At 47.6% G+C, this 26,799-nt stretch overlaps 1 protein-coding gene across 2 annotated transcripts in view; it reads left to right on the top strand.

Moving 5' to 3' along the window:
* BLTP2 (bridge-like lipid transfer protein family member 2) overlaps positions 1-26,799 on the top strand; it is a 1,026,973-nt gene that overhangs the window by 740,555 nt on the left and 259,619 nt on the right. For both annotated transcript variants that reach the window (XM_069615333.1, XM_069615334.1), the window contains one exon: positions 26,186-26,368. In XM_069615333.1, the coding sequence (XP_069471434.1) occupies positions 26,186-26,368 (183 nt within the window). The remainder of the gene's footprint in view (positions 1-26,185; positions 26,369-26,799) is intronic.

The raw sequence follows: 26,799 nt of genomic DNA on the forward strand, positions 1-26,799 counted from the left end.
AGTACAGAGTATTGAGTCAAGAGCAAGAATTCCGGAACAGGAAGAGAGTTCAGTTGTCGCCCAGGGACCTCAGGCCAATCATGTTCTGGAAGTATCTGAAGTATCAAACAAAGGGTGCACCCACCGGTGTGTTTCTGATGAACGGAAGAGTTGTAACATTAAAAGTAGACAGTTTTTCGCCCTGGACTCTAATGTCAAGAAGAACATTTGAAGGCTGCTTACAAGGTAAAGTCGCAGAATTGAAGGAGCACTCAATAGAGCCGTATGCGTATGGAAATGTGAGAGTAAAGATTCTCTGGAAATTTCAAGCAGCTATCAAGTACAAGGCCAGGAGTTGTGACTCTGAGGTATATGTATCACAGGAAGGCTCGTCTCTTTTGGGGTGGGGCGAACAACGCAAACTAGGAATTAGGATTCAAGCAAGTGCAGAAGAACCGGTTTCAGTTGCAGAGATTAAAGACAAGTGGGACAAAGAGTTTCCGATGGTGTTCCACGAGGAATTAGGGGTGCTAAAGGGATTTAAGCATGAGATTCGTTTGAAAACAGGGGCCATACCGAAAGTGCATAAACTGAGGCCAATACCTCATGACTTGAGGGGGAAATTAAAAACAGAGATCGAAACTTTGTTGCAGAGAAGAATCATAGAAAAAAGTGAGAGTTCTGAGTGGCTGTCACCAGTGGTGGTAGCAGCAAAACCAAATGGAGAGATAAGACTCTGTGTGGAAATGAGAGACATCAATAGGAACATCCTCATAGATAGACATCCATTGCCAATAATTGGAGACAAGTTGTCAACTCTCAAGGGTGCCAAACTATTTTCTGTGATTGACCTTTCCCAGGCATATCACCAGATTCCTTTGAAAGAAGACTGTCAACATCTGACTGCGTTTATAACGTCTTTTGGTACTTTCAAATACTGTAGAATGCCGTTTGGACTTGCCTCGGCAGCGGCTGTATTTCAAAGGGTGATGGACACGGTTATTGAGGGGGTAAAGAATATTGTAGTGTTCCAAGATGACATGCTTATTTATGCAAATTCAATGGCTGAGCATGATGTGATTTTGACACAAGTGTTAAGCAGATTCTCTGAAGCAGGTCTGACAGTGAGGAGAGACAAATGTAAGATTGCAGTTGGACGAGTGGCGTATCTAGGGCATGAGATAGATGAGTTTGGGGTGAAACCGAAAAGATGCTTGGTGGAAGCAATAAAGAATGCACCGACACCAATAGACAAAGATCAAGTGAGATCCTTCTTGGGTCTAGCCGAATACTATCATAAATTTGTAAAGGATTTTGCCATAGTGTCCACTCCCCTAAGAATGATACTAAAAAAGGATCATTGTTCGAATGGACTCGAGTGTGGTGAGGCTTTTGAGGATCTTAAGGAAGCTATTAGTAAGGCGCGTTCAATTGGAAGGTTTGATCCAATAGATAAAACTGTATTGGTGGTGGATGCAAATATGCTGGGTCTAGGAGCAGCATTAGTATAGTACAACAAGGAAAACAGAGAAAGGGTGATTGCATTCGCATCAAGAGCTTTGAGAGGGGCGGAAACTAAATACTCTGTTATTGAGAGAGAAACATTAGCCATGTTTTGGGCCATTCTCCATTTTAAATATTTCTTGTGGGGCAGACGTTTCATTTTTCGGTCAGATCATAAACCGCTAGTGCAGTTATTTGAGAGTGGAAGATGGGCTTTAGGGTCGCCCAGAATAAGTAAGTGGGGTTTAGGTCTCCAAGAATTTAACTTTGATGTCAGCTTTCTGCCTGGAAAAAAGAATGTAGTGGCAGATTGCCTGTCCAGACTGCCAATTAGTGGAAATGAAGATTTTAAAGGTATGGAAGTGAGTGAATCAGTTGTAGCTGAAGTGGAAAACGCTGTTAGTCAGGAGAAATGGTTACAAGATGAGTCGGATGAGGAACTTAAGTTAATTAAAGAGTGGACAGTGAAGGGATGGCCCCAAAATGAAAGTTTGGATAGGAAATTTGATATATGGTGGGAGATCAAGAAAGATTTAAACATCCACAAAGGGAGACTAAGGAGGGGACGGTGCCTGATTCCTCTGGAATCTATCAGGCCACGTCTGGTAGAACTGGCCCATGAGGGACACCCAGGAGAAGGGGCAATGAAAAGGAAGCTCCATCAGAGTTATTGGTGGCTGTGCATTGACAAGATGGCTGAGAGGTGGGTGAAGGACTGCATGGCTTGTCAATTAAGCGACAAGACAAAAATTGTGCGGGAGATTCCTTTGATTTCTAGTGTAGTCCCAGATCAACCGTGGTCTAAGGTAGCAGTGGACATCATGGGTCCCATAATGGGTTTGCAGGGAAGTTTGCGGTTTCTGTTTGTGTTGGTTGATTTCCACTCGAAATGGATTGAATGGGAAGCGGTCAAGGAGGTCACGGCTAAGGAATTGATTACATTTCTGGAGAAAATATTTCTAAAAGAAGGGGTGCCCACTGAACTTGTCTCAGATAATGAGGTTCAATTTGTTTCGGATGCAATGAAGAAGTTTCTTAGCAGCTATGGTATAAAACATATTAAAACCGCGTTGTACCACCCTAGGGCTAATGGTCTTGTGGAAAGGGTCAACCGTTGTCTGAAAGAGGGGTTGCTTGGCTATGAGAGTGAGACAGCCATGGAGAGGGGTATTGAATCTGTTCACATGGAATTATGCGACTACCCCGCATTCACTGACAGGTGTTCCACCATTCGCATCTCTTAAGGGTAGAGAGCCGGGGACTAAGTTGTGTCCGGGATGGTTAGGGATGGCCAAGATTGTTCAAGTAGATAGAGAACAGATCATGAAACTGATCAATGTGAGTCAGGAAAAAAAATAAGAACCGCTTTGATGACGGAGAGGGTAAAGGAGTGTGAATGGAAAGTTAGAGAGAATGTGTATATCAAAAATCCAAGGTTTGTGAACAAGTGTATGGAAAGTAAGTTTTTTGGGGCCCAAAAATATATGTGCGGTCCGAGAAGGTGTGGTGATTTTAGAAGGAAGAGAAGTGTGGTCGAAAGGGAGGAATGTGAAGGCGTATGGTAAGAGTCTGGAAGTGGAGAAGCCGGGACAATTAAGGAAAGAACGAGGTGGCAGTGGGAATGTGAATGAAAGTGAAGAGAATGGACTTTGCTGTTCCCAAAGGACAAGGTCTAAACCTGTTTGGATGAAGGACTATATGTCATAGAAATACAGTGCCTTAAGAGTGGAAAAAAAAGAAGAAATTGAAATGTAGTTTTTATGTATCTTTCGAATGTATTGTGAATAGTTCCTTTCTAGTTTGAAAACCGCAAATGTTTTAGAAATTTCTTTAAGTTTAGCAACATTTTTTTTTAATATTCATTGTTTTGGTTCGCATTCAATGTTTTGTCTTCCTGAGGGGGAAGATATGTAGAAATCATTCTGTATGTAGATTGTGCAGTCACGCAAAACATCTTCTCCTTTGTTATGATTCTAAGGAGTGAGGTTTGCTTGACGAGGCTGACGGTTGAAAGACAGAGGGAGGAAGAGCGAAGTGTTGTCTTCCGGCAGGCACGCTTTAAATAAATCTTAAAAATATTCACCTTACCCACAGTGTCGGCCAAATCCTTACATCCAGCTTTGACCAGGTGTTCCTGGCATTCGCCCCAGCTTCTTGCTTCAACTACTTAACTCCAGTGGAAGCGTTCCTTCTCTCGCCGCTATGTTGCACTCTCTCTGGTTTTGCGTAGTGGGAGCAGGGGCCTCCATCTTCGCTCGCCCGGTTTCACGTTGTTTCCCGGGATCCAGGCCCACCCCAACCCCTGTGTGGTCACTCCTTCCATCTGGCCCGGCTCTTCACAGCATCGCCGACTGCACACACAAGTGTGCCTCATCTGTCACACTTCTCTTTCTCTCTCGCTTCGCTCCCGGTTTCTCTCCAGATCCCTCTCTGTGCCTCCTTCCGGGTCGATATCCACCCCACAGCCGACTCCGCACGGCAGTGTGGCTCTGCCTCCAAACGACGTAGGTACGTCGGAGGCTCACCTCTGCTTATCACTTTGCCTCCATTCAAGGGGGAGCGTCCTTTTATTCTTCTTAACAGATCCAAAAGGAGTATGTTTAACTTGAAATCCCATTGAGTGTCTAAAAACAGTGATGTAGGGATGCACAGCAATTCAATCTAGAGATACTCTAAACTTCTGTATTTAAATCAACTTCTGGTGCTCCCGGGTTAATCCTAGGCTACAGGTCATGTATTAATAATGAAACTGAATTGTGGACATCTATTTCATAAGTTGAAAGAAGTGGACATAACATCAACAATTGTGTGAACGTTAATTGTTTATCTGTTTCAGTTTCAGTTTATTTTATTAGATATACATATAGCAACAGGGCTTTGTATAACATGTAACATACAATACATATACAACATTGATATTTTATATAAAATACATAAACAGACAACTCAAGGCTTACTGAAGACACTTAAACATTTCAGCTACATACATGTAAAAACGGACAGTAAAATATAGTTTGTCATTTCCTTGCATAAAAGCAAACCATAGGGAAGGTATTTCATTCACAGTGATTGCATTGTTATAAGCTTTAAGAAACTTAATTTGTAAGTTGACTAGACATTCGCATTCTATGATCAAATGACTGTCTCATGCACCAGATTGCCACATAAGAGACAGAAAGTATGTTGATACAACGATTGATTACTCCAGCGCTTCGTTGATAAGACAACTGTAACATTATCAGGCCGATTCATGGAATAAATGTGCGCCGAAAATCTCTGCGCAAGCGGGCGGAAGCGTGCAAATCGCAGCGCAAGTGCGAAAATCGCAGTGCAAGCGTGCGAAATCCGCGCACATCGATTCATGGAAGTCATTGCGTGTGTAAATCCTGGGATGTGCGCTAAAATTCTGTGTGGCGCATGCGGGCACACACGCCTTCAAACGGCGTGCGCTGCGCGCACAGCGAAAGCCACATAGCACGGCACACACAACAAAAGTAGGCGGAACACGGGGTGTAACACGTGGAATGGGGAACAACGCGTGAAAATGTGGGCGTTACGGGGGAAGTACAGGAGGCAAATGCGCGGAACGCCCACATGCGCGCCTACAACACGTATTCATGGAATCGAACAGGGCAGACGCATGCGCCAAAAAAGATGCGCTAATCCGGAAACAAGTACGCCAGCAGGAAGCAGGCATACGCTGACCCGTGCAGCATAAAAGTGAGCGCAAACAACAAACAAGCTCAGACGCTACGATGAATATACCCTTCCTCGCAGCAGTGGTCGTGGGACACGGCAGGAGGAGGAGGATAGTCGGGGCCAGAATTTTTACACCCAGGACCAGCCTTTTTGGGATGCCTGATGACCAGGTGTATGGGAGGTACAGGTTTCCACCTCACATAATACTCGACCTGGTGAGGGAGTGGGAGGATGACCTCACATCACCCACCCTGTGCTCCCAAGCACTGAGCCCCTTGGAAAAGGTGCTCAATGTACTGCACTTCTTGGCCACTGGTTCATTTCAGCGGACAAGTGCCATAGTGGGGGGGGTGTCACAGGCCACGCAGTCACGCTGCCTGTACCAGGTGTTGGCCATCATGATTTTACACCCATCAGTCCGCAGGCACATATACCTGCCCAGAACACCTGCAGAAAGGCAGGCTGCCGTCCAGGATTTTTACGGGGTGGCACACTTCCCCAAAGTGCTAGGTGCCATTGATTGCACCCATGTGGCTCTACGTCCTCCCAGGGCAACTGAGCACATCTATAGAAACCGCAAGCACTGGCATTCCATCAACGTGCAGGTAGTATGTGATGCCAAGGGAATCATCACCTCAGTATATGCCAACTATCCAGGGTCCACCCATGACAGTTTCATCTACAGAATGCCAACCCTAAACCGGGACCTAGAAGCTCAGCGGCATGGCGATACATGGCTGCTTGGTGAGTATAAATGCTGCTGCACATGCATGCATGTCAGATACTGAGTAATGTCACAACCCCACTAATGATACCCATCATCACCTCCCCAGGGGACAGTGCCTACCCTCTGAGCACCCACATGACGCCAATTCGGAACCCAACCACACCACCCGAGGTAAGATACAAAACAGCCCATATTGCAACCTGGGGCATAGTGGAGCGCACATTCGGAGTGCTCAAGTCACGCTTTCGCTCCCTTGACCGCTCTGGTGGGCAGCTGCTATACGCGCCCCCAGTAGTGGGCAGGATCATAGTGGCAGCATGTGTCCTGCACAACGTTGCAACCCGCCGGGGCCTGCCGGTGGACATGGTGGTGCCCCCACATCTCCAACCACATGCACGGCCGCTGCGCATGGGAGGGGAAAGGGCATGTGGTGAGGCAGCCCGTACGCAGCTGGTGGCTAATTACTTCACCTAAAATCATACCCCTGTGGAGTGCACACAGCCCTGGCACATACCAGCTGACAATCAATTATGATGACATAAGGGACAGTCAACTGTCACAACCATACCAGCCTGAGATTGGTCACCTGGAAGTGGTACATTGTGTGCATCCCTACCTACCGAAAGACAACCAATGCTGTGTCACAAAAAGAGACACACATTTATGCTGCATGAATGACTACCATGTCACCCAACCCCTCCCCATCTCTGCCTCCCAACACACCATGGCATGTCATGCAATGTGAAAGCAAACAAAGGAATGCACAACACATGACACAAGTGTCACAAAGTGCACTGTCCCAAATGGAAAGAGGCCACAGACAATATGCTCCCAGTAATCAATAACAAACAGCACACATGACCAAATACTTACCAGCAACACAATACAGCAACACAGCATGAAACATTGCCAAAATATGACAGTACAAAATCAAAGTAGTGCAAGTCTTACAACCTGAATAATCCAGCACATCCACCCCTTCCAACTGCAGAGTGTTGCTGTCAGGCAAATGTGTTAGTGTACTGCATACATCATGAACTGCATCTGCAAAGGAGGCGGCCTTGTGAAGACATGAAGAAGGTACCTGCGATAAGGAGAAAGACATGGATGCACAAGCACATATCAATACACCATGCAGTGTTCAATACAAAAACAAACCCCACTAGGGATGTCCACACAGTTATGACTACAGACTGCCCACACAGCTCATGGGAGACCAATGTCACTGTGTAAGTCACCGTCACTTGGTCACACCCTTTGCAAGCCCATGTAAACGGGAAGCAGGAGGGGTGTGTGTGTCAGGAACTCAAGCATCTAACCCAAACACAGGACAAGCCTGCATGTGCCCAGCCGGAATACACAGTGGATGCCCACGGGAGCCACACAAGGCAACACACTGTAAAAAAAAAAAAAAAGACAAAAAAATGGCCAGGGGGGGAGGCCACCCAGGAGGTTCGAGGACAGGGTGCACACCAACAGCCACCTACATGGATGTTGCAGAAAAAAAAATACCTCCATGGGCACATGGCCTGCACGGCTACGCTAGTGTGGGAGGAGTGCTGCTGTCGCTCTCATCACCCTCTGCTGCTGCATCAGGAGGTGGTGGTGCTATGGGAGGCAGCCCACAGAAAGCCCTGGTATGGTCCTCCATGGCAGCAAGCATGCGGGTGTGGAAGGTCTCGTTCTGGAGGATGATAGTACGGAGATCCCCATGCAGCACCTGACGGGTTGCCTGCATTTCTGCATGCATGGCTACCCGTGATGCCCGGATCTCCTCCCGAGTTGCCTGCAGCTCAGCTGAGAGCGAACGTGTGAGCTGCTCCAGCTGCTGTTCTGACCTTAAATTTCAGGAAGCCTCAAGTTCACCCAGAGTCTCCCTGACGTTATGGAGTTCTACCCTCAGGGCTTCCCTGTGGCCCTGTGACTCTATAGATATGGCTTCCCGCAGAGTCTCCAGTGCCGCCCGTCGGTCCCTGTTGGACGCCAACATGTCTTCCCTGTGTGATTGGCAAATGGAGTCTGTTGCCTGCTGTTGTTGCTCCATCTGCCTTTCAGGGGGGAGAATAGAAGTGGCCACCCTCTCCATTGCCTGAGCCATCATTTCAACCAATGCTCCCTGTTGAGCTGCTATACTGTAAATGGAGTTTTCCCATACAGTATTGCCTGGTGGCTTACGGCCACCGCGTCGGGGGGCACCACACCTGTTCGGGCAAGGTGATCTGCACCTTGCTGTGCGGGCACTGCCTTAGGCTGCAGGATTGCATTCCCCCTCTGATATGCTGGCCCAGGAACAGGATCAGATGTTGTGGAGTGTGACCCTGCATCCGTAACCGCCAAAGGCGGACTTACCAACACTGACATCCCCATAGAGGGTTCTACCCCTGTTGCAGGTGCGTTGGACAGAACAGAATCCCTGCCAGAAACACTCACCTGCGACTGCACATAAGTCTCATCATCCGATTCAGCACCTGAATAGAGGTCTGGGGAGGTGCACCCAGAGACACCCCTGGACAGTATGGTCTGCAGTAAGATTGGGTTTTCACCCACCACCACACCACGTCCCCCACTGGTGCCCGGTCGTGCCTGAGATTCCTCCTGGGTCTGCACTATCTCCTCAACCTCAACAGCATCACGTGCGTCATCACCTGCAAAAACATGAAAGACAAAAAATGGAAACAGCCATGAGCACCATAGCACACACATAGGCCTGACAAGCCAGAGATCCAGTACAAATAATTTACACGTGTCCCACATGACTATAACCCTGGCATGCATGCAATGTCAATAAGTTGGAAGGGGAGGCAAAAAGCAGACACTGAGGACACCAAGATGGAAAAGCAACATGTTTGCTGCATGCTGGGTAGCACTGGCATCACACATTAGCCTGTGAGTGGCATGTCCAATACACATACATGACACATGCCAGCACACAGATGGCATGTAGCATAGCCATGGTACATTTGACAAGTACAGCCATATGTCAGTGAATGAGTACTGTCACCCATCCATGTGAGATGGACATGATGAGATGAAAAATGCTACATAGTGGGACAAAATACGCATGTGCCACACACTGTAACACGTCCAGTGTACAATAATACAGTGATGGCAGGCAGATGTACACATCAATGGTTGGTCACTTCAACATGACAGGAAACAACTATCATGTACCACATTCAAACAGGCCCCAAAAATTAATGTGAGCAGGCCAATACTCAATCAGCCTGAATGGTCTAATCATTCACATAACAAGGTAACAAATGTGGGCCAACGTGGGGTGTAATCAATGACAGAAGCATGTCACATATGTGGCATTAGGGCTGATAAATGTGTTGTAAAAATGGGAGAATTGAAACAATCAGCCTGAATGAACCCTGAAAAAATCTGAACAATGTTGTTGCAAGATGACAGTTCAAGGGCAACTGCAGTAATGTTGCGCTAATTGGCTACTGTGGGCGGAAGGGATACTGATTCAAGGCCGGTGAATGTTTTGGAGGAAGCACATGGGTGACCCATACCACTCGGGAGTACACACCCTTACCTGGCACTCAATCAGAACCCGTCACCCAAACAACATACACATGGATTACACACACATGCATGGGCACTCACCAGACAGTGCGTCGTAATCTGGTAGGTCTCCCACGCCTTGGATCTGTTCCTCTGTGACGAAGGTTCCAGCAACAGACTCATGTTCAGTGAGTTGGTTGTCCTCTGGTGGAGACCCACCGCCAGTCACCAGAGTAGAGGCATGATTTGAGACCAGCTTGTTCTTTGCTCTGCGTTTCAGGTCATTCCACCGCTTGTAGCAATCATCAGCTGTGCGCCTCACAAATCCAAGGGCACTAATGATGTCCGCGATGGTCTGCCAGTGTGCCTTACGTTGATCAGGTGTGGTCTTGCACCCTGCAGTCACCACCATTTCGCGGCTATGTGCCGACACATAGGCCACAAGTGCATCAAGTTCGGCGTCATTAAAGCTAGGCTTCCTTGACGTGCCGGAGTGTGTAGCCGTGTCTGGGGTCTCAGCCTGTAGTGCCAGAGCACCCTTCTTCTTTTTCAAAGGTGGTGCGGATCCTGAGTGGCTTACGCCGCTCTGGTCAGTAGGGGCAGAAGCGCCAGTGGACTGGGTACTAGGAGTGTGCGAATGCACAATGACCATAGGTCTTGGTGCAGGCATTGGCTGCAGGGTGATGTTGGCAGGGCCAACGTCGGTTTGATGGACCTGGACCGACACTGTCCCGGCTGGGAGACTCAGAACTGGGGTGGATAGAGCTGCAGCTGCCCCTGCAGCCTCCCCACCCTGCCTACTTGGGGCAGCAGATGACATTGCTGCCCCAGATCCACATGGCCCGATGACAGCAACTTGCACTGCCACACGTGGCTTAGACTTGCTGACCTGGAAGTCAGCCTGGGAGTCATCCTGTGCCGGTTCAGGTGCCAAAATGGGCTGGTCCAACAAGGGCTGAGCTGGGATGGTGTCAGCTAAGTTTCCCACAACCATGGGGGGGCATGGGTGCCCCTGATTGGTCCTCTACACACGGGGGTCTAGGGACACCCTGCAAATCCTTGCCACGTCCCCTACCACACCCACGATGCCCACCTTTTGGAGGTCAGCCACCTTTGCCTCCCTTACCGCTTGGTCGCCTCCCAACCATGGCACTGATGTTGTTGTGCGTATGGGAGTAGCAGTAAACTATTGTCCTGGGCAATTGGGGGTGAAAGGGGTAGGGTACTAGATGGAATTCATACCCTAGTGCTCTAGCGAGGCTGTCTGTGACCCCTGGGGGAAGATGACGGGTCACGCAATGCACAGGCACCCTGAAAACAAAAATGAACGTGCATGCAACCCCTCGTAGACCACGTGTGTGGAAAAATGAACCCGCCCTACGCTGTGGCACCCAGAAACACAAAAATAAGCGTACACGTAATACACACAGCCTACAATGACCTCTGAAGGGGTACGCGACACATGGGGCAAGCACAGTTGGTAAATACGTGCGCGACTCACCGTATGCCTGGAAAAAGAAAGTGAAAAAGATGTGCATGTGCGCGTTGGCAACACCCCCGCCAAAAGAAGAATTGTACGCTGTCTGAGGAAACTGGACAAAAGAAGTAAACGCTGTTTGAGGAAACAGGCCAAAATAAGAATTGGACGCTGTCAGAGGTAACAGGGAGTATGAACTTGAACCGTTGTGAAGTAATCGCGTGTGAACTGACTAGAAGTACAAAATTCACCCACTCGCTCTCCACGAAAAGCACGTACAAGAAAATGGCGTCCTACACGTTCCTTTTCAACCAGCCCACACGTACAACGTCACTTACGCGTATACGCGCTAAGGCCCTTTCCTATAATTACACGAGCTGACACTCGGACGTGCAATTTTTGCACGTGTACAATGAACTTGCACCCGTGTTGAGGGAAATACCCACGCGCGTACCGTCACAGACGCGCTTACGCGCTAAGGGCCTTTCCTCGAATTATATGCTGACGTGCAATTTTTTCACGTGCCAAATCACTCTGTATCAAGCTGGCCACGTGACAACACATGGAAGACCACGATCCTGCCCAGAAGGCCGAATTACTGCCCCCAAGAGCCCCGAGCACGCTCCCACCTGCCATCTTCTGCTGCCTGCTGCCCACGTGCCCTGCTATTTGCTGACTGCACGTCAGCCAGGGGTGCAATTGCTGTGGCCACCCCTGCTGGAACCAAAGACTCCCGACTGGGATACTATCGCTCCACAGCCCAGCCCCAGGACCCAGCTGCCCACCCACACCTGCCTCTGGGGTTGCCATGTCGGGCACAACACCATCTGGCACCACTGGCAACCCCCAGCCAAAGCGGCAGAGGGCCACCAGCTTCAGTGCCAGCGAAGTTGGTGTCCTGGTGGAGCAAGTCCTGGGGCAGTATGATGCCCTCTTTGGAAGTTCGCACGGCGACAATGAAGGACGGACCACGATCTGGATGGTCATTGTGACTGCCATCAACGAGGAGGGGGTGGCAGTCCGCGACATCAAACATGTCCGGAAGCGCTGGGAGGACTTCAGGTCCAGGACCCTCGACAAGACCCAGCACCTCTTGAAGGCAGCGGATGCCAAGGGGCACCGGGGTCAGCTATCAGACCACCAAATGAGGGTCCTGGAACGCATACGCCCAGCGCTCCACGTCCAGGTCCTTGAGAGGCAGACCCGTCTGGAGTCGAGCAGTAAGTGTACATGCATACTGATTGGACGCTGTGCGTGTTGTGGTGTGCCAGTAGTGTGCAGGTTATACATGTGTTTTAGTAGGGCCATGTATGGATGTGTATGTACAGGGGCGTGAGGCTGACACATGTGAGTCCTCTCATGTGTGAGACACATGGATGGTGTATGTGTTCATAAGCATGCAGGCCAAAAGCAGGTGTGGGAGCACACAAGTTTGCATTGCTGTGTATGTACATTGGCATGGTTGTGGTATCACACATGGATGGTGGTTCCAGCTGCATGTATCTGCACTGTGTGCATGTGTGTGTATTTGACAAGTGTGCAACTGTGATGCAACATGAATGCATGTGGCACTGACATGTAGAAGGCGGAATGCCAGATGTGGCATGGATGGCGATCTCATCACTGTGACAGTTGGTGGACATGTACACATGCATGTAAGTGTGTTGGTGTGTGTGCATGTGTTGTGCACTCCCCGTGTTTCATGTGACGTCAGGCTCACCTTCGGATGCTGATGCTGTTGTATGTGTATGGATGGTGCTGCCTGGTTCAATATTGCTGTGGAATTGCTCATGTGTGTGAGTAGAAATGACATGCATGTTAGGGAGTGTGATGCCATGTCTGAAGTTTGACACTGCCACTCATGTACAACTGTCATGTGTGTATCAGTCCATTGTACAGTGCCCTGATGCCTGTGCTCTAACTCTCCCTGTCTGCAGCGTCAACGATGAAGAGGGCGGAGAGGGTGCTGTGGAGCAAAGCGGCAGGGATCGCACCACCAGCTGGAGACGCAAGGCCCGGCTCCCCTCCCAGATTGTCATCTCTTCGGGGAGTGAGGAGTCTGGTGCCGCGTCCCAGGCCGCAGCTGCCGAGGCTAGGTCCAAGAGGCGGAGGTCGGAGATGGACTCCTCGGCAGCAGAAGGGGCAGCTGAGGCCCCACAGGGTCCGACGGAGGAAGATGGCATGGAGTCATCCAGGTTGGTGGGGGGTTTGGTGGAGGAGGAGGCCGTGGAAGGGACACACACGGGGTCTGGAGGTGGGGAGTCCACTGATGCTAGTGGTGCAGTGCAGGGGTAGGGACAGGAGGCAGCACAGGCCGCTGTGGAGGTGCTTGTGTATAATCCTGTCCCTGATCCTGTGACTGCATCATCCGGCACCAGCAGGGATGCTTACGTCCAGACCCGTTTTCAGGGAGGGGATGGGCGCACAACAACTGGCCTTCCTCTCCCTGCAGACGTGGCTATCCGGGACCGGGTTGAGCCTGTCCTGGCTGGGATAGCGTTGCGTCAACGGGGCATGCGAGGTGACCTGCGGTGTTTTCGTGAAGACACTGCACGTCATCTTGGATGCCTCTTTCACCGCGTTGACCTACTGGGACGGGTCACCAGTGCTGGATTCCTCTGTGTGCTAGACCTTCTTGCGACCCCCTCCTCACCTGAACCCCCTACGCGCCAGTCGTCCTCCATGCCATCTTCCCACCCATGTATCACCTGGGTACCCTGTGGAGCTGCCTCTGACCAAGCGGCCAGGCTGGTGGAGGACACATCCCTGTCACAGTCGGGAGTCGGACGTCCAGCTGGGGTGGCCACCACGACAACTGCACCCCAGCCGGAGGAGGACGTGCAGGCAGCATGAGCCAGGGCGCAGGCACAGGCACAGCAGCAGCAGCAACATGGTGGGAGCAATGATGGCTCGGGGCCTTCAACATCGGAGGGGCAGGCATCGGCCAGAGGGCAGGAGGACCCAGGATTACAAGTGTCTTCCGTGTAGCAGCGGTTGGGCCACGCCATAGATGCGGAGTGGCAGCGGGCGGAAGAGGCACGGCTCACAATGGTCAGGGCAGAGAACTCAATGCGGAGGGCACTGAGGCGGGCCGAGTGCCTCGAGGAAATTTGCAGGGAGTTGGAGGTCAAAATGTCATCGTCCCTGCGAACCCTCGGGGCCATGGAAGAGGACCGCCTCCAGGACATTGAGCGGGAGTTCGATGATGCCCTGTCCCGGGACATCAAAAATGGAGCCATTGGACTAGCCCGCTGCCATTGTAAATAGTTAGTTAGTGTTAGGTTTCATTTTTGTTTTCATTTTTTTTTGGGGCGCTTGGACAATACCCCACATTTTTGTATATAGTTCTTCATTAGTTAGTGTATTTTTGTAGGTTTCATTTGGACAGTTGGGCTCATGGACCCAGGATTTCATCCTTGTAAATAGTTGGAGTGTGGATTTGTCGGCATTTTTCTTTTTTGATTTTTCTATGGAGCAATGGATTTTACTTTTTCATTTCTGTTTGGATTTGCTTTGTTGGAGGGAGACTTTGGAGACATTTTTGATTTCATATATTTTGGATTCTGATTTCCTTTTTTTATCATTATGTGACATCTACATTGTTTTCCTTATGTCCATTGTGTGGTGTTTAAATTTGTTTCACCACGTTTCTTGTTCGATACATTTTTTCCCGTACTTCAATGTATGGTATTCTCTCATTAGTTTCATGCATGTCACGATGTGGGTTTTCACATTCACTGGCACCCATTGTGTGTGTGTGACGGACATGTGTTGATGTACATACATGCCATTTGGGTTGTTTCATGTAATGGCCATTTCAATGTGGGGTGTACGTTATGATTGGTTGGTTATTTGGGCAGCGGTGGCGTGCGGTGGGATTTGGGTGGCCATGAGGGCCATGATTGTGGGTCATGTTGACGTGTTGGGGGGGGGGGGGACATGAGTGGGGGGCCTGCTGGCAGGTGCCCTTCTCTGCTGGCTGGCTGGGTGGGTGGGTGGGGGGACATGAGTGGGGGACCTGCTGGCAGGTGCCCTTCTCTGCTGGCTGGGTGGGTGGGGGGACATGAGTCAGTGCTCACTTGTGCGTGGTGACATGTGGGCTGGCTGGGGAGCTTTGCCAGGGTGGATGGGCTGCCTGTGGGGCATGGCCAGGGGTGCAGTGTGTTCACCTGTGTTGTGGTCTGCCTGCAGCCCTGGGGAGGGGTGTGAGGGCACACCTGGGAGGACACACACTGCCAATTCGTTTGGGCACCCCAGAAATACACGTGCCCCGCTCGCACAGGGCCTACCGCGTGTGAAACTCCCTGCGAACCCCAGTAATACACGTGCCCCGCTCGCCCAAGACCTATCGCGTGTGAAACTTCCCGCGAACCCCAGTAATACACGTAACCAGCTAGCAGAGGGCTTACCACATGTGATGCTCCCTGCGAACCACAGAAATACACGTGCCCCGCTCGCACAGGGCCTACCGCGTGTGAAACTCCCTGCGAACCCCAGTAATACATGTACCCCGCTCGCACAGGGCCTACCGCGTGTGAAACTTCCCGCGAATGAGCGGGGTACGTGTATTCCGAGGGGTGCGCGGGGAGTTTTACACTTGATTGGCCTAGCGCGAGCGGGGTACGTGTATTCCGAGGGGTGCGTGGGGAGTTTTACACGCGATTGGCCTAGCACGAGCGGGGTACATGTATTCCAAGGGTTGCGCGGGGAGTTTTACATGCGATTGGCCTAGCGCGAGCGGAGTACGTGTATTCCGAGGGGTGCGCGTGGAGTTTTACATGTGTTTCCGTGGTTGGGGAGCTGTATGCTGGTCCACTGATCTGTGCGCCATGTACTGGATTTGTGCGCTGTTCATGTGGCACGGGGTGGGTTGGGGGCGTAACTGACGCTGCTGCAGGGTCGCTGCGCCACGGCTGCTTAGGGATGTTAAAATCCATGAATACGCTGTGCGCCGAAATGGGTTTTGGCGCACGCGGCTGGCGCAGACTGCACACGCGCACACTGTGCGCCAGCCGTGTGCGCCACTTGTGCACTGAATTCTATGAATTACCCCCTATATTTAATAAGCAAATAAGTACAAAAAAATGTGTGGACTGGGATAGGCAGTGATATATAATGGTGATAATACCCTCGATATTCTCTCATTGCAATAGTCACGGGTGGAGAACATACATCCCATGTGGAGCATGTTTTCTAGGAATGTTGCCTCACGTAGTTTGTTCTTGAGCCAGAGCTTTCAATTACCAGAAAGATATGGGTTGCTACCCTCATGTAGCCATTTGTTATGGGTCCGCTTTAGAACACCAATTGTACCAATCAGTGTTTTATCAGCAAGACCTAAAAAGGCCTTCATATAGGGAACAATTAAGGCATGTTTTTGCACAGTAAGTAAACGTCCGAAAAATAGTACACATTGGGCTGTATAGATGTTCCAAATGCCTTTTATATGAAATTCCAGGTAAAGATATTCGATGCTAACACATTGTGGCAGGTGAAATATCTTCCGCAGTAATTTTGCTTGAAAGATAATTAACTGTTTCCTAAATTTATGGCCCCAAATCGCTATTGCATAGGACAACATAGCTGAAATCTTTGCGCTATAGATTGACAAAACAGCTGATGCACAATAGCCATTGTTATGACCAATAAATTTAATTAAGGTATTAACCGATATCATACCTTTCTGTTTCAAGTCGGCCCAATGTAAGTCCCATTTCATTTTGTCATCGAGTGTAATACCCAAGTATTTATACGATGACACTTGTTCGAGCGATTTGGAAGATAGTGTCCAGGAGAATCTTTTGGGTTTGGATTGCTGGGTGAAAACCATGATTTTACTTTTTGCTATATTGATTGTTAGGCTGTTAGCTGCTGAATATATTGCAAGAGCATTCAACATCATTTGCAAGCCCGCTGGCGTATAATCCAACAAAATGAGATCGTCAGCATAGGAAAGCCAGCCCACGCTGATGTTTTTGACTTTTAAGGGATTAGCTGCTTGTATGTTAAATACATCACGCATATATCGACCAAATATAGATTAAATAAGATGGCTGCGATCATGCACCCTTACTTTACTCCGCAGTAAGTAGATATAGATTTAAATAGTTTTCCAAGTGCATTGAGACGGACGCAAACAGATGTATCAGCATGGAGAATCATCAACATATGAAGCAGGCCAGGAGGGATCCCCCAACTATCGAGTTTCCGCCACAGCTGATTTCTACAGACAGTATCGAATGCGGCAGAAAAATCGATAAATGCACCGTGTACACTTAAATTGCAGCGTTGCCAAGAATGTTCAATGGCAGAGCTCAATATTGGCAAGTTATGTGAAGTGCTAGATTTATCTCTAAAACCTATCTGGTTTAAAGGCAGGATCTTGTTGTCAGAGACCCAAGTATTTAGTTCATATAAGAGAACTTTAGTGAAGATTTTAGAAGTGGAATCGAGCATCGCCAGCATTCGAAAGTTTGAGGGATCATTCCATGCACCTTTCTTGTGTACTGTCAAGATGTTACTAGATTTCCACGAAGGTGGTACTATTCCATGTTTTCCAATATGGGAAAAAAGTAAGTGTAAGACAGCTCCCCATAATGGAGGATCGCTTTTAATAACGAGATTGCTAATGACATCAGTGCCGGCAGCACATGAGGATTTCAGTCTGTCTATGATGTCGAGAACTGAGGCTTTACATTCCCAAGGGGCTTCAGGGATCGATAGAAGTGAGTCCGCGGATTCAATGCGACCAAGAGTAGATTTAATATGTTTCGCCCAAGTATCCTCATTTATGGAGTTTAGGGTTAAATCACGTTTTTTATTCTTCGCAAGCAATTGCCATATGCCATTGTCATTACCTGATAAAGCCAGTCTGGCGATTTTGAGCCATAACTGCAACTCAAGTTCTTTTTTATGAGTTTTTAGCCAACTTTTATATGAGCATTTAAGAGCTCTAATCTGAGATGTAACAGTAGGTCCTGAGGGCATGAGATCTTGGTGTGCAATAATAATTTTGATTTCATGCCGCAAGTTTCTTTTGACGATTTTAATAATTTTATCGTTGCCAGTTCTTAAAGGCAGAGGGAGATTAGCACGTTCCAAAACTATTTAATAAGATTGTTTTGTGATGGCCTTACTTTGAATGGCAACCATAGTTGATGTATAATCATCAATCATTGTATTGTTCGGAGTTAGGACAGATGTACAAGAATGTATGAATACCGGCAGGAGAACCTGGGCCATTTTATTTGCATCGTCTATGTTGTGCTTTTTTCTCAGGATGCGGTTATTGCCCTGTTTAAGTAATATCTGCCCATTCCTATCATATTCCGGAGAACGTTTGGCTGTATTCCTGGGATCAATAAGTAAGTAGAGGGGCAGATGGTCGCTTTCATCGCGACTAGCCACTCCCATGTCAACTATATATTGCATACCCATTTGATTAGAGAATGTATAATCTATGGTCGCAACAGACCGAACCTCAATTCTTGTGGGTGCCATGTTGAAATCACCAGGAGTCAGGCCATTTAGGCGGACCATGTTATAGGGTTGGAGTGTTTTACGCCATTTGTTGCCTTGAATATTAAATACCGGCTTGATTGGCTCAGATTTATGAGAGTCACTAGTCAAATGGTCTATTAGAGACAACTCACCAATCTTGGCGTTAAAGTCGCCAAGCAGCCATATCGGAAGCCGATACAAATAAAGCTGTAAGATTGATGCAACTAATTTCATATTTTTTGAGATTTGTGTCATCTTAGGTGGATCGTATACATTAATAATGATAATCTTCTTCTCTGCCTGGGAGATCTGCGCAATGAGCACATTAGATGTAGATTGAGGCAATTTCGTGATTAACCAAGGAGCCTCAACTGATATTAGCAGCCCGCCTTTCGGACGGCCTAAGGGCCCTTTTATAGCAACTTCATGAACCGTACATCTGTTATCAAATTGCAGCTCAGCAGTAACCCAAGTTTCCTGCAGGGCCACAATAGAAAACATGTCGATGTTACCCAGTAGACCATCAGTTTCGAACAAGTCAGAGTAGCCACGGGTGGTCCATGAATATAGAAATTCCAACTGCACTGGTCAATGGCGAGTCCCAGAAAAGTGTTCTTTAAAGGATAGAGGTAGCCATTGCCAATAGCCTATTGGGATCTTTTTGAGGGGTATAATGGTTGGTAATAGAACCCTCGCCATTGGTTTTTGACAAAATGTGCCGCGACAAGTTGATGGTACTACTTGCGTAGTTTTGTTAGGAATGTGCGGCATAGATTTGGATACCAAGCAGACCTCATTGGTCGTTGGTAGAACACTGGTGCCGGAGTTTGCCGGACACCTTTTGGTGATAGGCATGTTAACGCGTTGAGCGATGTAACCATGTTGAAGAAGATTATCTTCAAAGCCCAGGATGTAATTAAGGGTGGCATCCGTTTGAAAGCAAACATTAGATGTACAATGATTACACAGTTCAATCTGGTAAACTAATTGGATATCGTTAGAGGTTATGACACGCAATGGAACAATTGCATGAAATATTTTCAGTATAGCCGATCTGTTTAATGGAGCTTGTGGCTGATCTACAGGGACTTGAGTCAGCTGTAGTGCCGCCATCATACCAGTCTGTTTTGAGTTCAATGGACTTGAACAGGGATTTAAGGGATCATTGACCAAACCTTTGGCTGTGATCCATTCCTTTGGTAGGGTCAATTGCCGATTTTCAACTAGACTGGCGCAGGTGTTTTTTTTCCGTAGTTTACCAATAGTTTTCTTTGTTTTTACAATTTTTGGATCATCTGGAGTGCCATTGATAATGGCACGAGGGGGCCCGCCAGACTGGTCAATATTAGATACAAGACAATAGGCTCGATGTGAGAGATAGCTTCATTGGTGACTGAAGGATAGATTTCAGGGGGGAAGGTACTTTTGTAAGATTGCGCGTCCTTTGCAGCGCAAGTCTGTCTCCATACATGAAGGCGTGATGAACACGGTTCAGTAATCAGAGTTTATGCTTAGATGGTTTAACACAGGAGACGTTCAAGGGGTCCTTTGGGGAAGATATAATGTTCAATGGTGGAGAGGCGGGCCGCGCAGGGCATTTTTTTTATGTTGCAATGTCCATCACATTTCCTCCTAAAACTAGTATGGATCAATAGTGATTGAATGTCAAGTTTCGACTCCAAGAGAGTACATTTGGCTAATAAATGAGAGAGTAGATTTTCCAGAGCGTCAAATTTGTCCTCGGAGGACATGCTCTGATCGATATCTCCATCATCGGACATGGGGCCAGGATCAGTAGTGACACCCCGAGTGAGACTCGTGTGATGTGAAATGCGTGTTTTGGAAGATGATTTAAACATGAACATTGGTGGGACACTAGTGGTAGAATCATGAGAACTAATGCCGTTTATGTTCTTAGGGTCGGGGTGTCCAGGAAATGGTATCGTCAAAGTGGGCAGTATAGCTAACTTTGACGGAGGGGTGAAATATAAAGGAGTATTAATTGGTTCACCAATCTAACAATCTAAAACTTGACCTAGACATTTGAGCTCCATCTCTTCTAAGTGAGAGTGAGATAGGTTTATTGTTTCATAGGAGGATCCTGAGGCAGAGTCGGGGGCAAGCTGGCTGGGACCGAGACAACTTGTATTGGACCTTTGGCACTATCAATAGTGCCAGTCAGTCCAGGTGAGGAGTTGTCATAGTCAACAGCTTTCTCCACAACAACAGATAGAGCTTTAGAGCAGTCTGAAACTACAGCAGAGGCAGACACGTGTGTGTCAGGCGTAACAGGTAATGAACCTCCTAAAACATCATTGATAAGTTTTGAGCTCACACAGCCCAACTCACTTGAAATTTCCAAGATCAAATCATAAGTGGATTCAGCTATTAGCCTCACATTATTAGCCTCGATGTCACAACCAGAAGCATTAGATAGAGTAGATTTTGGAAAATATGCAGTGATTGGGTTACCATTATTGGAAAGCTTAATCGGCCGTGTGATAACCTTTGGAACACATATACGTCTGTTTCTGAGCTTTTTGTGTATCTCTGGTTCTTTGAGGTGGTCGGCCATGATGATAGTTGTAGTATTAGATGCACTAACTGTGGATCGTACTATGGTTATAGTCAACTCTGGATAGAGTGGGAAGCATGACGTCACCGCTTACCGTATATACAGCGAACCACAGACACCAGGGACCCTCACAGCTGCCAATAACACTTAAAATTACACAATCGCACTAGCACATTTACACCGCTATGTGCGCCACTCTCGCATACATATTTTGACCACAGTAAAATAAGTGTGGTAGGTGGTAGACAGTAGCGCGGTGCGGAATAGCAGCGGACATAGTAGAGTAGCACCAGTAGTCAGTCAGTGTTGCACTAATCAGTGCAACACTAAGTCAGTGAGGCACACATGGGATCCAAACACTTTACCAGGTGTTTTGGGCAGAAATGGGGTCGCGTGCAGAGGCTCCACTCACCTGCTTCAGTTCTAGGCAAATCATTGTGAGCCCAAGGGGAGTGAGGCTGCGCATGGCAACCCTCCTGGGGCCTGCTCACTACCACCAAAGTGCCCCCTTACAGCCCGGGCCCAGACCTTGCAGGCTGTAGCTTCCCGGCTCCCCACTTCCCTCTCCCTCCCAGCCCGCCCCATGATCCCGATTGGCTGCCTGAAAGCATCCTTGCCCGGTGTACACACCGCGGCTCCACCTGGCTGCCCCTTATCATCGTGAGCCCAAGGTGAGTGAGGCTGCGCATGGCGACCCTCCTGGGGCCTGCTCACGGCCACCAAAGTGCCCCCTTACAGCCCGGGCCCAGGCCTTGCAGGCTGTAGCTTCTCGGCTCCCCACTTCCCTCTCCCTCCCTCCTCCCGCCTCCCAGCCCACCCTGTGATCCTGATTGGCTGCCTGAAAGCGACCTTGCCCGGTGTACACACTGCGGCTCCACCTGGATGCCCCTTATCATCATGAGCAAGTGTGGCATGGGTGGGGTGTAGAGCAATTACTCTACTCCAGAAAGCCCCTGCCACTCTACCTTACCTTTCCATAACATAGACTACCATAGATTTATGAACACCAGCCTTAATCTATTCATGGCTGGACTGTAAAGTTGCCTTGCATTACACAATAATTTACTTGCCAATGTTAACTAGTGCCACACCTAGTGGGAACTGTGAAGATTGGCCTGTGTCACATCTGGATAAGATTGTGAATGTTAGCATGTGCCACACTTGATGGAATTCTTAACTTTAGCCTGCGTCACATCTAGATAGGATTGTGAATGTTAACATGTGCCACACTTGGATGCAATTCTTAAATTGTCCTGCGTCGCACCTGGATAGGATTCTGAATGTTAGCATCCGCCAAACTTAGATGGAATTCTTAACTTTAGCCTGCGTCACATCTATATAGGATTGTGAATGTTAGCATGCGCGACACTTAGATGGAATTCTTAACCTTAGTCTGCGTCGCATCTAGATAGAATGTGAATGTTAGCATGCGCCACACTTAAATGGAATTCTTAACCTTAGCCTTTGTCACATCTAGATAGGACTGTGAAGGTTAGCACGTGCTACACTTAGTTTGAATTCTTAACTTAGTCCATGTCACACCTAGATAGGATAGTGAATATTAGCAGGCGCCAAACTTAGATGTAATTCTTAACTTTAGTCTGCGCCACATCTAGATAGGATTGGGAATGTTAGCATGTGCCACACTGAGATGGAATAGTGATTATATAGCAAGCATCACACCTAGACATAATTGCAAAGACACCAATGCCAATTAACCATTCCACTAACAATTTCACCCCTCTGCATACACCTCTCACGCTCTAACCAAACACAACCACAAGCCTACAACACATCAATCCGTACAAACTTCACTACACTGCAACAACAAACCAAACCACACATAGACTCGCACAACAGCACATGACGACTACCGACCGTGAAACACCCCAAGCCCAGCCAATGGACCCACCGGGCTGAGGCTGCCAACAGCACATCACTGCTGTCTTGCACTTTTCCAGCTTATTCCCACTAACTTACCCCCCTTCCCTTTTTCAGAGCCGCCAGAGCGCCAGGCGACCACTCCGGTGGTGATAGTGCACGGTACAAATATCCTTTAACATTAACTAATAGTTAGGACAATAGGGATAGCATATGTATTGGCAGGGTTTAAGGGCTTATTTTTCAATAAGCGGTAGCAAACTGAACAATCTTACGGCAGTGACAGACAGATAACAACACAACACAATTTTTGGCTAATTGAGAAATCCAAATTGGACGTTTACAAAAAGACGTCTTACACCAGTATAAAGCGTAGCCACCAGACTATTTAAAACCACGTTCATAGGTGACACATTAAAATAATTATAAATAAAAATCAATTTCAACTTGGACAACGTTGAAGCAATTAAAACCAATAGCAATTTTGCATGCTTACAATGTAAAGTGTAAGAATAGGGTTCTGAAGATGTAGATCGAGTGTGAGGACTAGGGTGGTTCATAGGTTTGCATTTACTCACATTTGAGTCCACATACAACTTATCCAAAGCTTATCCAAAACGAAGTTGCGCGGTGGAGTAGAGATTAGGCCTTTACTAAATGTGACCAATTTAGTACTCAATTAGGTGGCGTAGCGTAGCGAGACGTGCAGGCTGTCACGCTGCTCCACTGCAGCGAACAGCTACTTCGCACTACTTCAGAAGAGTGCACGCAGGAGTGCGCGCGGCTCAACTATATTGCGTAAAAAAGGGGCGTGGCCAACCTAAAAAAAATTATTTGTAAAAACAGTATATTTACTGACTATAATATACTGTGGTGGCTAATGATTATATTAACAGTAACAAAAAGATCCAATAGTGCAATAGTCCAAGTAAACCAGAAAGCTCCGTGGGTAAAACTGAATAGGGCTCGTACTTTTCAAAGTCTGTGTAGCAAAGTGTAGCAGAGTCCTCCAGCCGAACAGCTACTTCGCGCTACTTATTGTTTTTATAAAAATCCTACAATTGATTTGTTTTATTGAGTGCTTTGGGTTTCTCGTTCTGTCTGAATAAGCATTATTTGTATCATTAATCCCACTGAGAGGCCAAAATTGCTTTGAGCCAACTTTTCAAATGCATTTTCTTCATTATTTCGAGTTTCACAGCTGGCAGTCAGACCCACTTCTGGTGTTTCCATGTATGCCGACAATGTCTCAGTTGTAGGGAGTTCCTTACCGGAATGGGAGTTCTGTCCCCTAGTGTGGAGTCACTCCCTCTGAGGTCTGTTTTTCCGGAACCCCTGGGGAGTGTTTTGCTTAGCAGGCTCACCAGTCGAGTCTCAAAGTTGGAGGCTCCTCCCAAGGAAGTAGGGACTGAACCTCTAGATTTGTCATGCTTGCCACACCTCTCACGAGGCTCTCAGCTCTCTCTTGAGCTGTGCGGGCTTCTCTCTAACTCCTTCTGACTGGCTCTTTATCTGACGCTCCTCCAAGAGGATGGGCCATCCACTGTTCTGTTTTTTCAGGTGAGAATTTTGGGTAATTGAGGTCAGAAACCAAACCAGCCGTTTTAACAGTACGTTTTAGATTGTCATATATTTCAGCTCCCACTTAGCCAACAAAGGTATTTTGGTTTGGGGGAAGGAAGGATAACTTTATATTCCCTTCTGAGGATGGCCTGGGGGGTGAGGGGTGGTCAGCCCTAGTGGGATCCCACTTGCCCTGTCCCCGAGGGGGTGTTAAGCATAAATGGCTATTCTCCATGGTCCTAAAGGAGGTGTCTCTCCTTTGAGGAGAGGGGATGAACTGCTTGGATTCGTCACAGCTGTCGCTGGGGAAGAACCAACTTACTGTCAGGAAAGTAGAGAGGCTTATGAGTTGGCTCTGTGGGCCTCCGTTGCTCTGTTGCTGTCCATGGCAGACAGGCCACCTATTCCTTTGTACTGTGGGGACTGGGGCGATAATTATGCACCACAGCGACATAGAATTACACCAATGAGTGCACTGCGCAGTAGGTGTATTCAAATCCCAGGGAATTACTTTTTGACTGAACATGATCTTTGGTGGATGCATGGGAATTTTTCCTTTAATTTAGGAGTAGGGACAAACTTCGACCGTCAGACAAAACATTTCAGCATTGGGAAAGACTTTTGATCTCTGGGCCATTAGCTTAGGGACTTGTTCACAGACTGTTGGACCTGTTCCCTTGCACTGACTTTAAAGCGTCATTCTTTCCTGAGTCCCTCCCTGTAAACTGTCTTCAAACTGATACTAAACAAAGTGAATAGGGCTCAGCACCATTGTAAGAACTTTGACCTTGGGGACAATCACAGTATCCCGAGACGGAAGAGCTGTTTGGTGTTCAAAACACTTCAACTACACAACATTGTGCGACGCTCCAATCCCAACAGGACCACTTTTACATTATCTTTCTCTTTTACTTTTCACCTTTAACTTTGTGAATAAAAAACCTGTGAACAAAGTTATCAAGTTGTATGTGTGGTTCGTTTTGTCCTACTCATGACAACTGCTGCTTGAGTGACTATTAACGTTTTATCGGTAAGATAGCCCTGTGGGTTGCGCGCTCGTTGCTGTGATCTGTGCTTGATCATCAGGTTGCAAGTTCAAATCCTAGCAAAGTCAACTCATCCTCCGGAGGTTGATAAAGTGAGTACCAATTCCAATTCGGTAATAATGTATGTAAATATGTTCTATGTAAAGCGCTTTGGACAAAAGTGCTATATAAATGACAAGTTACCTACATTGAACAGAAGTTATCAATTCTATGTTCAGTTTGTTCAGTATTTGCTTAATGCCAGAAGGAGAGCTCGGGTGCCATGCATTTTCCTTGGGAACAGGTTGATGCCGTGCATCATGGGTTTGATCCAAGTCTAGCACTGAGGTGCTGGAGTAGACCAGAATGAAGTGCTATATAATTCACCAATAATAATTATAATAAAAAGTAGACACTTTTCCTGGTGCAGACTGTGGTCCTAAATACTACCAGTATAGATGTAATACTAGGAGTTCTACCACAAACATGCAGTGAGATTTCCCAACTCATTCTGTATCTGACACAACTGTGAGAGGGTGCGCATGTGTTCTTTTGTGAGGACTGCCCAGCCCCAATCATCTGTTATGTTTTGTATTCTTGCCATTAGTACAAGGGAACTCGGATGGTGTGTGATTATGTACAAGTTAATTACCATCGTTTTTGTAACCCTGATTCACTGCCCATGCTGGAGTGCCATTCTTAAGAGAGGATGCTGATCCACCTCTTCCACTTGTACACTGTCACAGACTGGAATCAGCCTGCTGAGGCCCAGCAAACCCAACAAGTGCAGAGAATCATCTCACGCTGCAATTGTCGCATGTACTACATAAGCTACAGTCACGACATAGACCCAGAGCTTGCCACACAGATTAACCCACCAGAAACCCCAGAGAATCGGGAGAAGGAAGACATTCTGAAGAAGCAAGAAGGTATGTCTCATGGAATAGTTTTCAGTTCCTCTCCTGTGTATTTTATGAGTGTCTGCAGGTTTCCACAGACCCTCTTTCTGCATTGAAGACTCAGCTGTGTTGATTATTTGCTGGGGGTATTTTGCTTATTTCTTTGTTAGTCTTGATGTTCTAACAGACTTCTACCTTGTAGACGTTTCACCTGAATGACTGGCCTTTCCTTAACACAGAACCTTGAAAGTAGGACGGACAAAAACAGCTGGTAGATCGCTGATAAGTCCTCTTGAAGTCATACCCAGCTATGCATCAAAGATAGAAAGCAGTAACATTACCTTACATACTTTAAATGGGAAAGACAACCAGCACCGCCAGATTTGAAATTTGCTGCTAATATATCGGTAAAATTGTTGTGTGAGGTGAGAAGTCCTCTGTTTACTTTGTCTTTTCCTCCT

This window comes from Ambystoma mexicanum, chromosome 9 (assembly GCF_040938575.1).
Source record: "Ambystoma mexicanum isolate Mex_15411 chromosome 9, UKY_AmexF1_1, whole genome shotgun sequence".
In the NCBI taxonomy this organism is placed as follows: Eukaryota; Metazoa; Chordata; class Amphibia; order Caudata; family Ambystomatidae; genus Ambystoma; species Ambystoma mexicanum.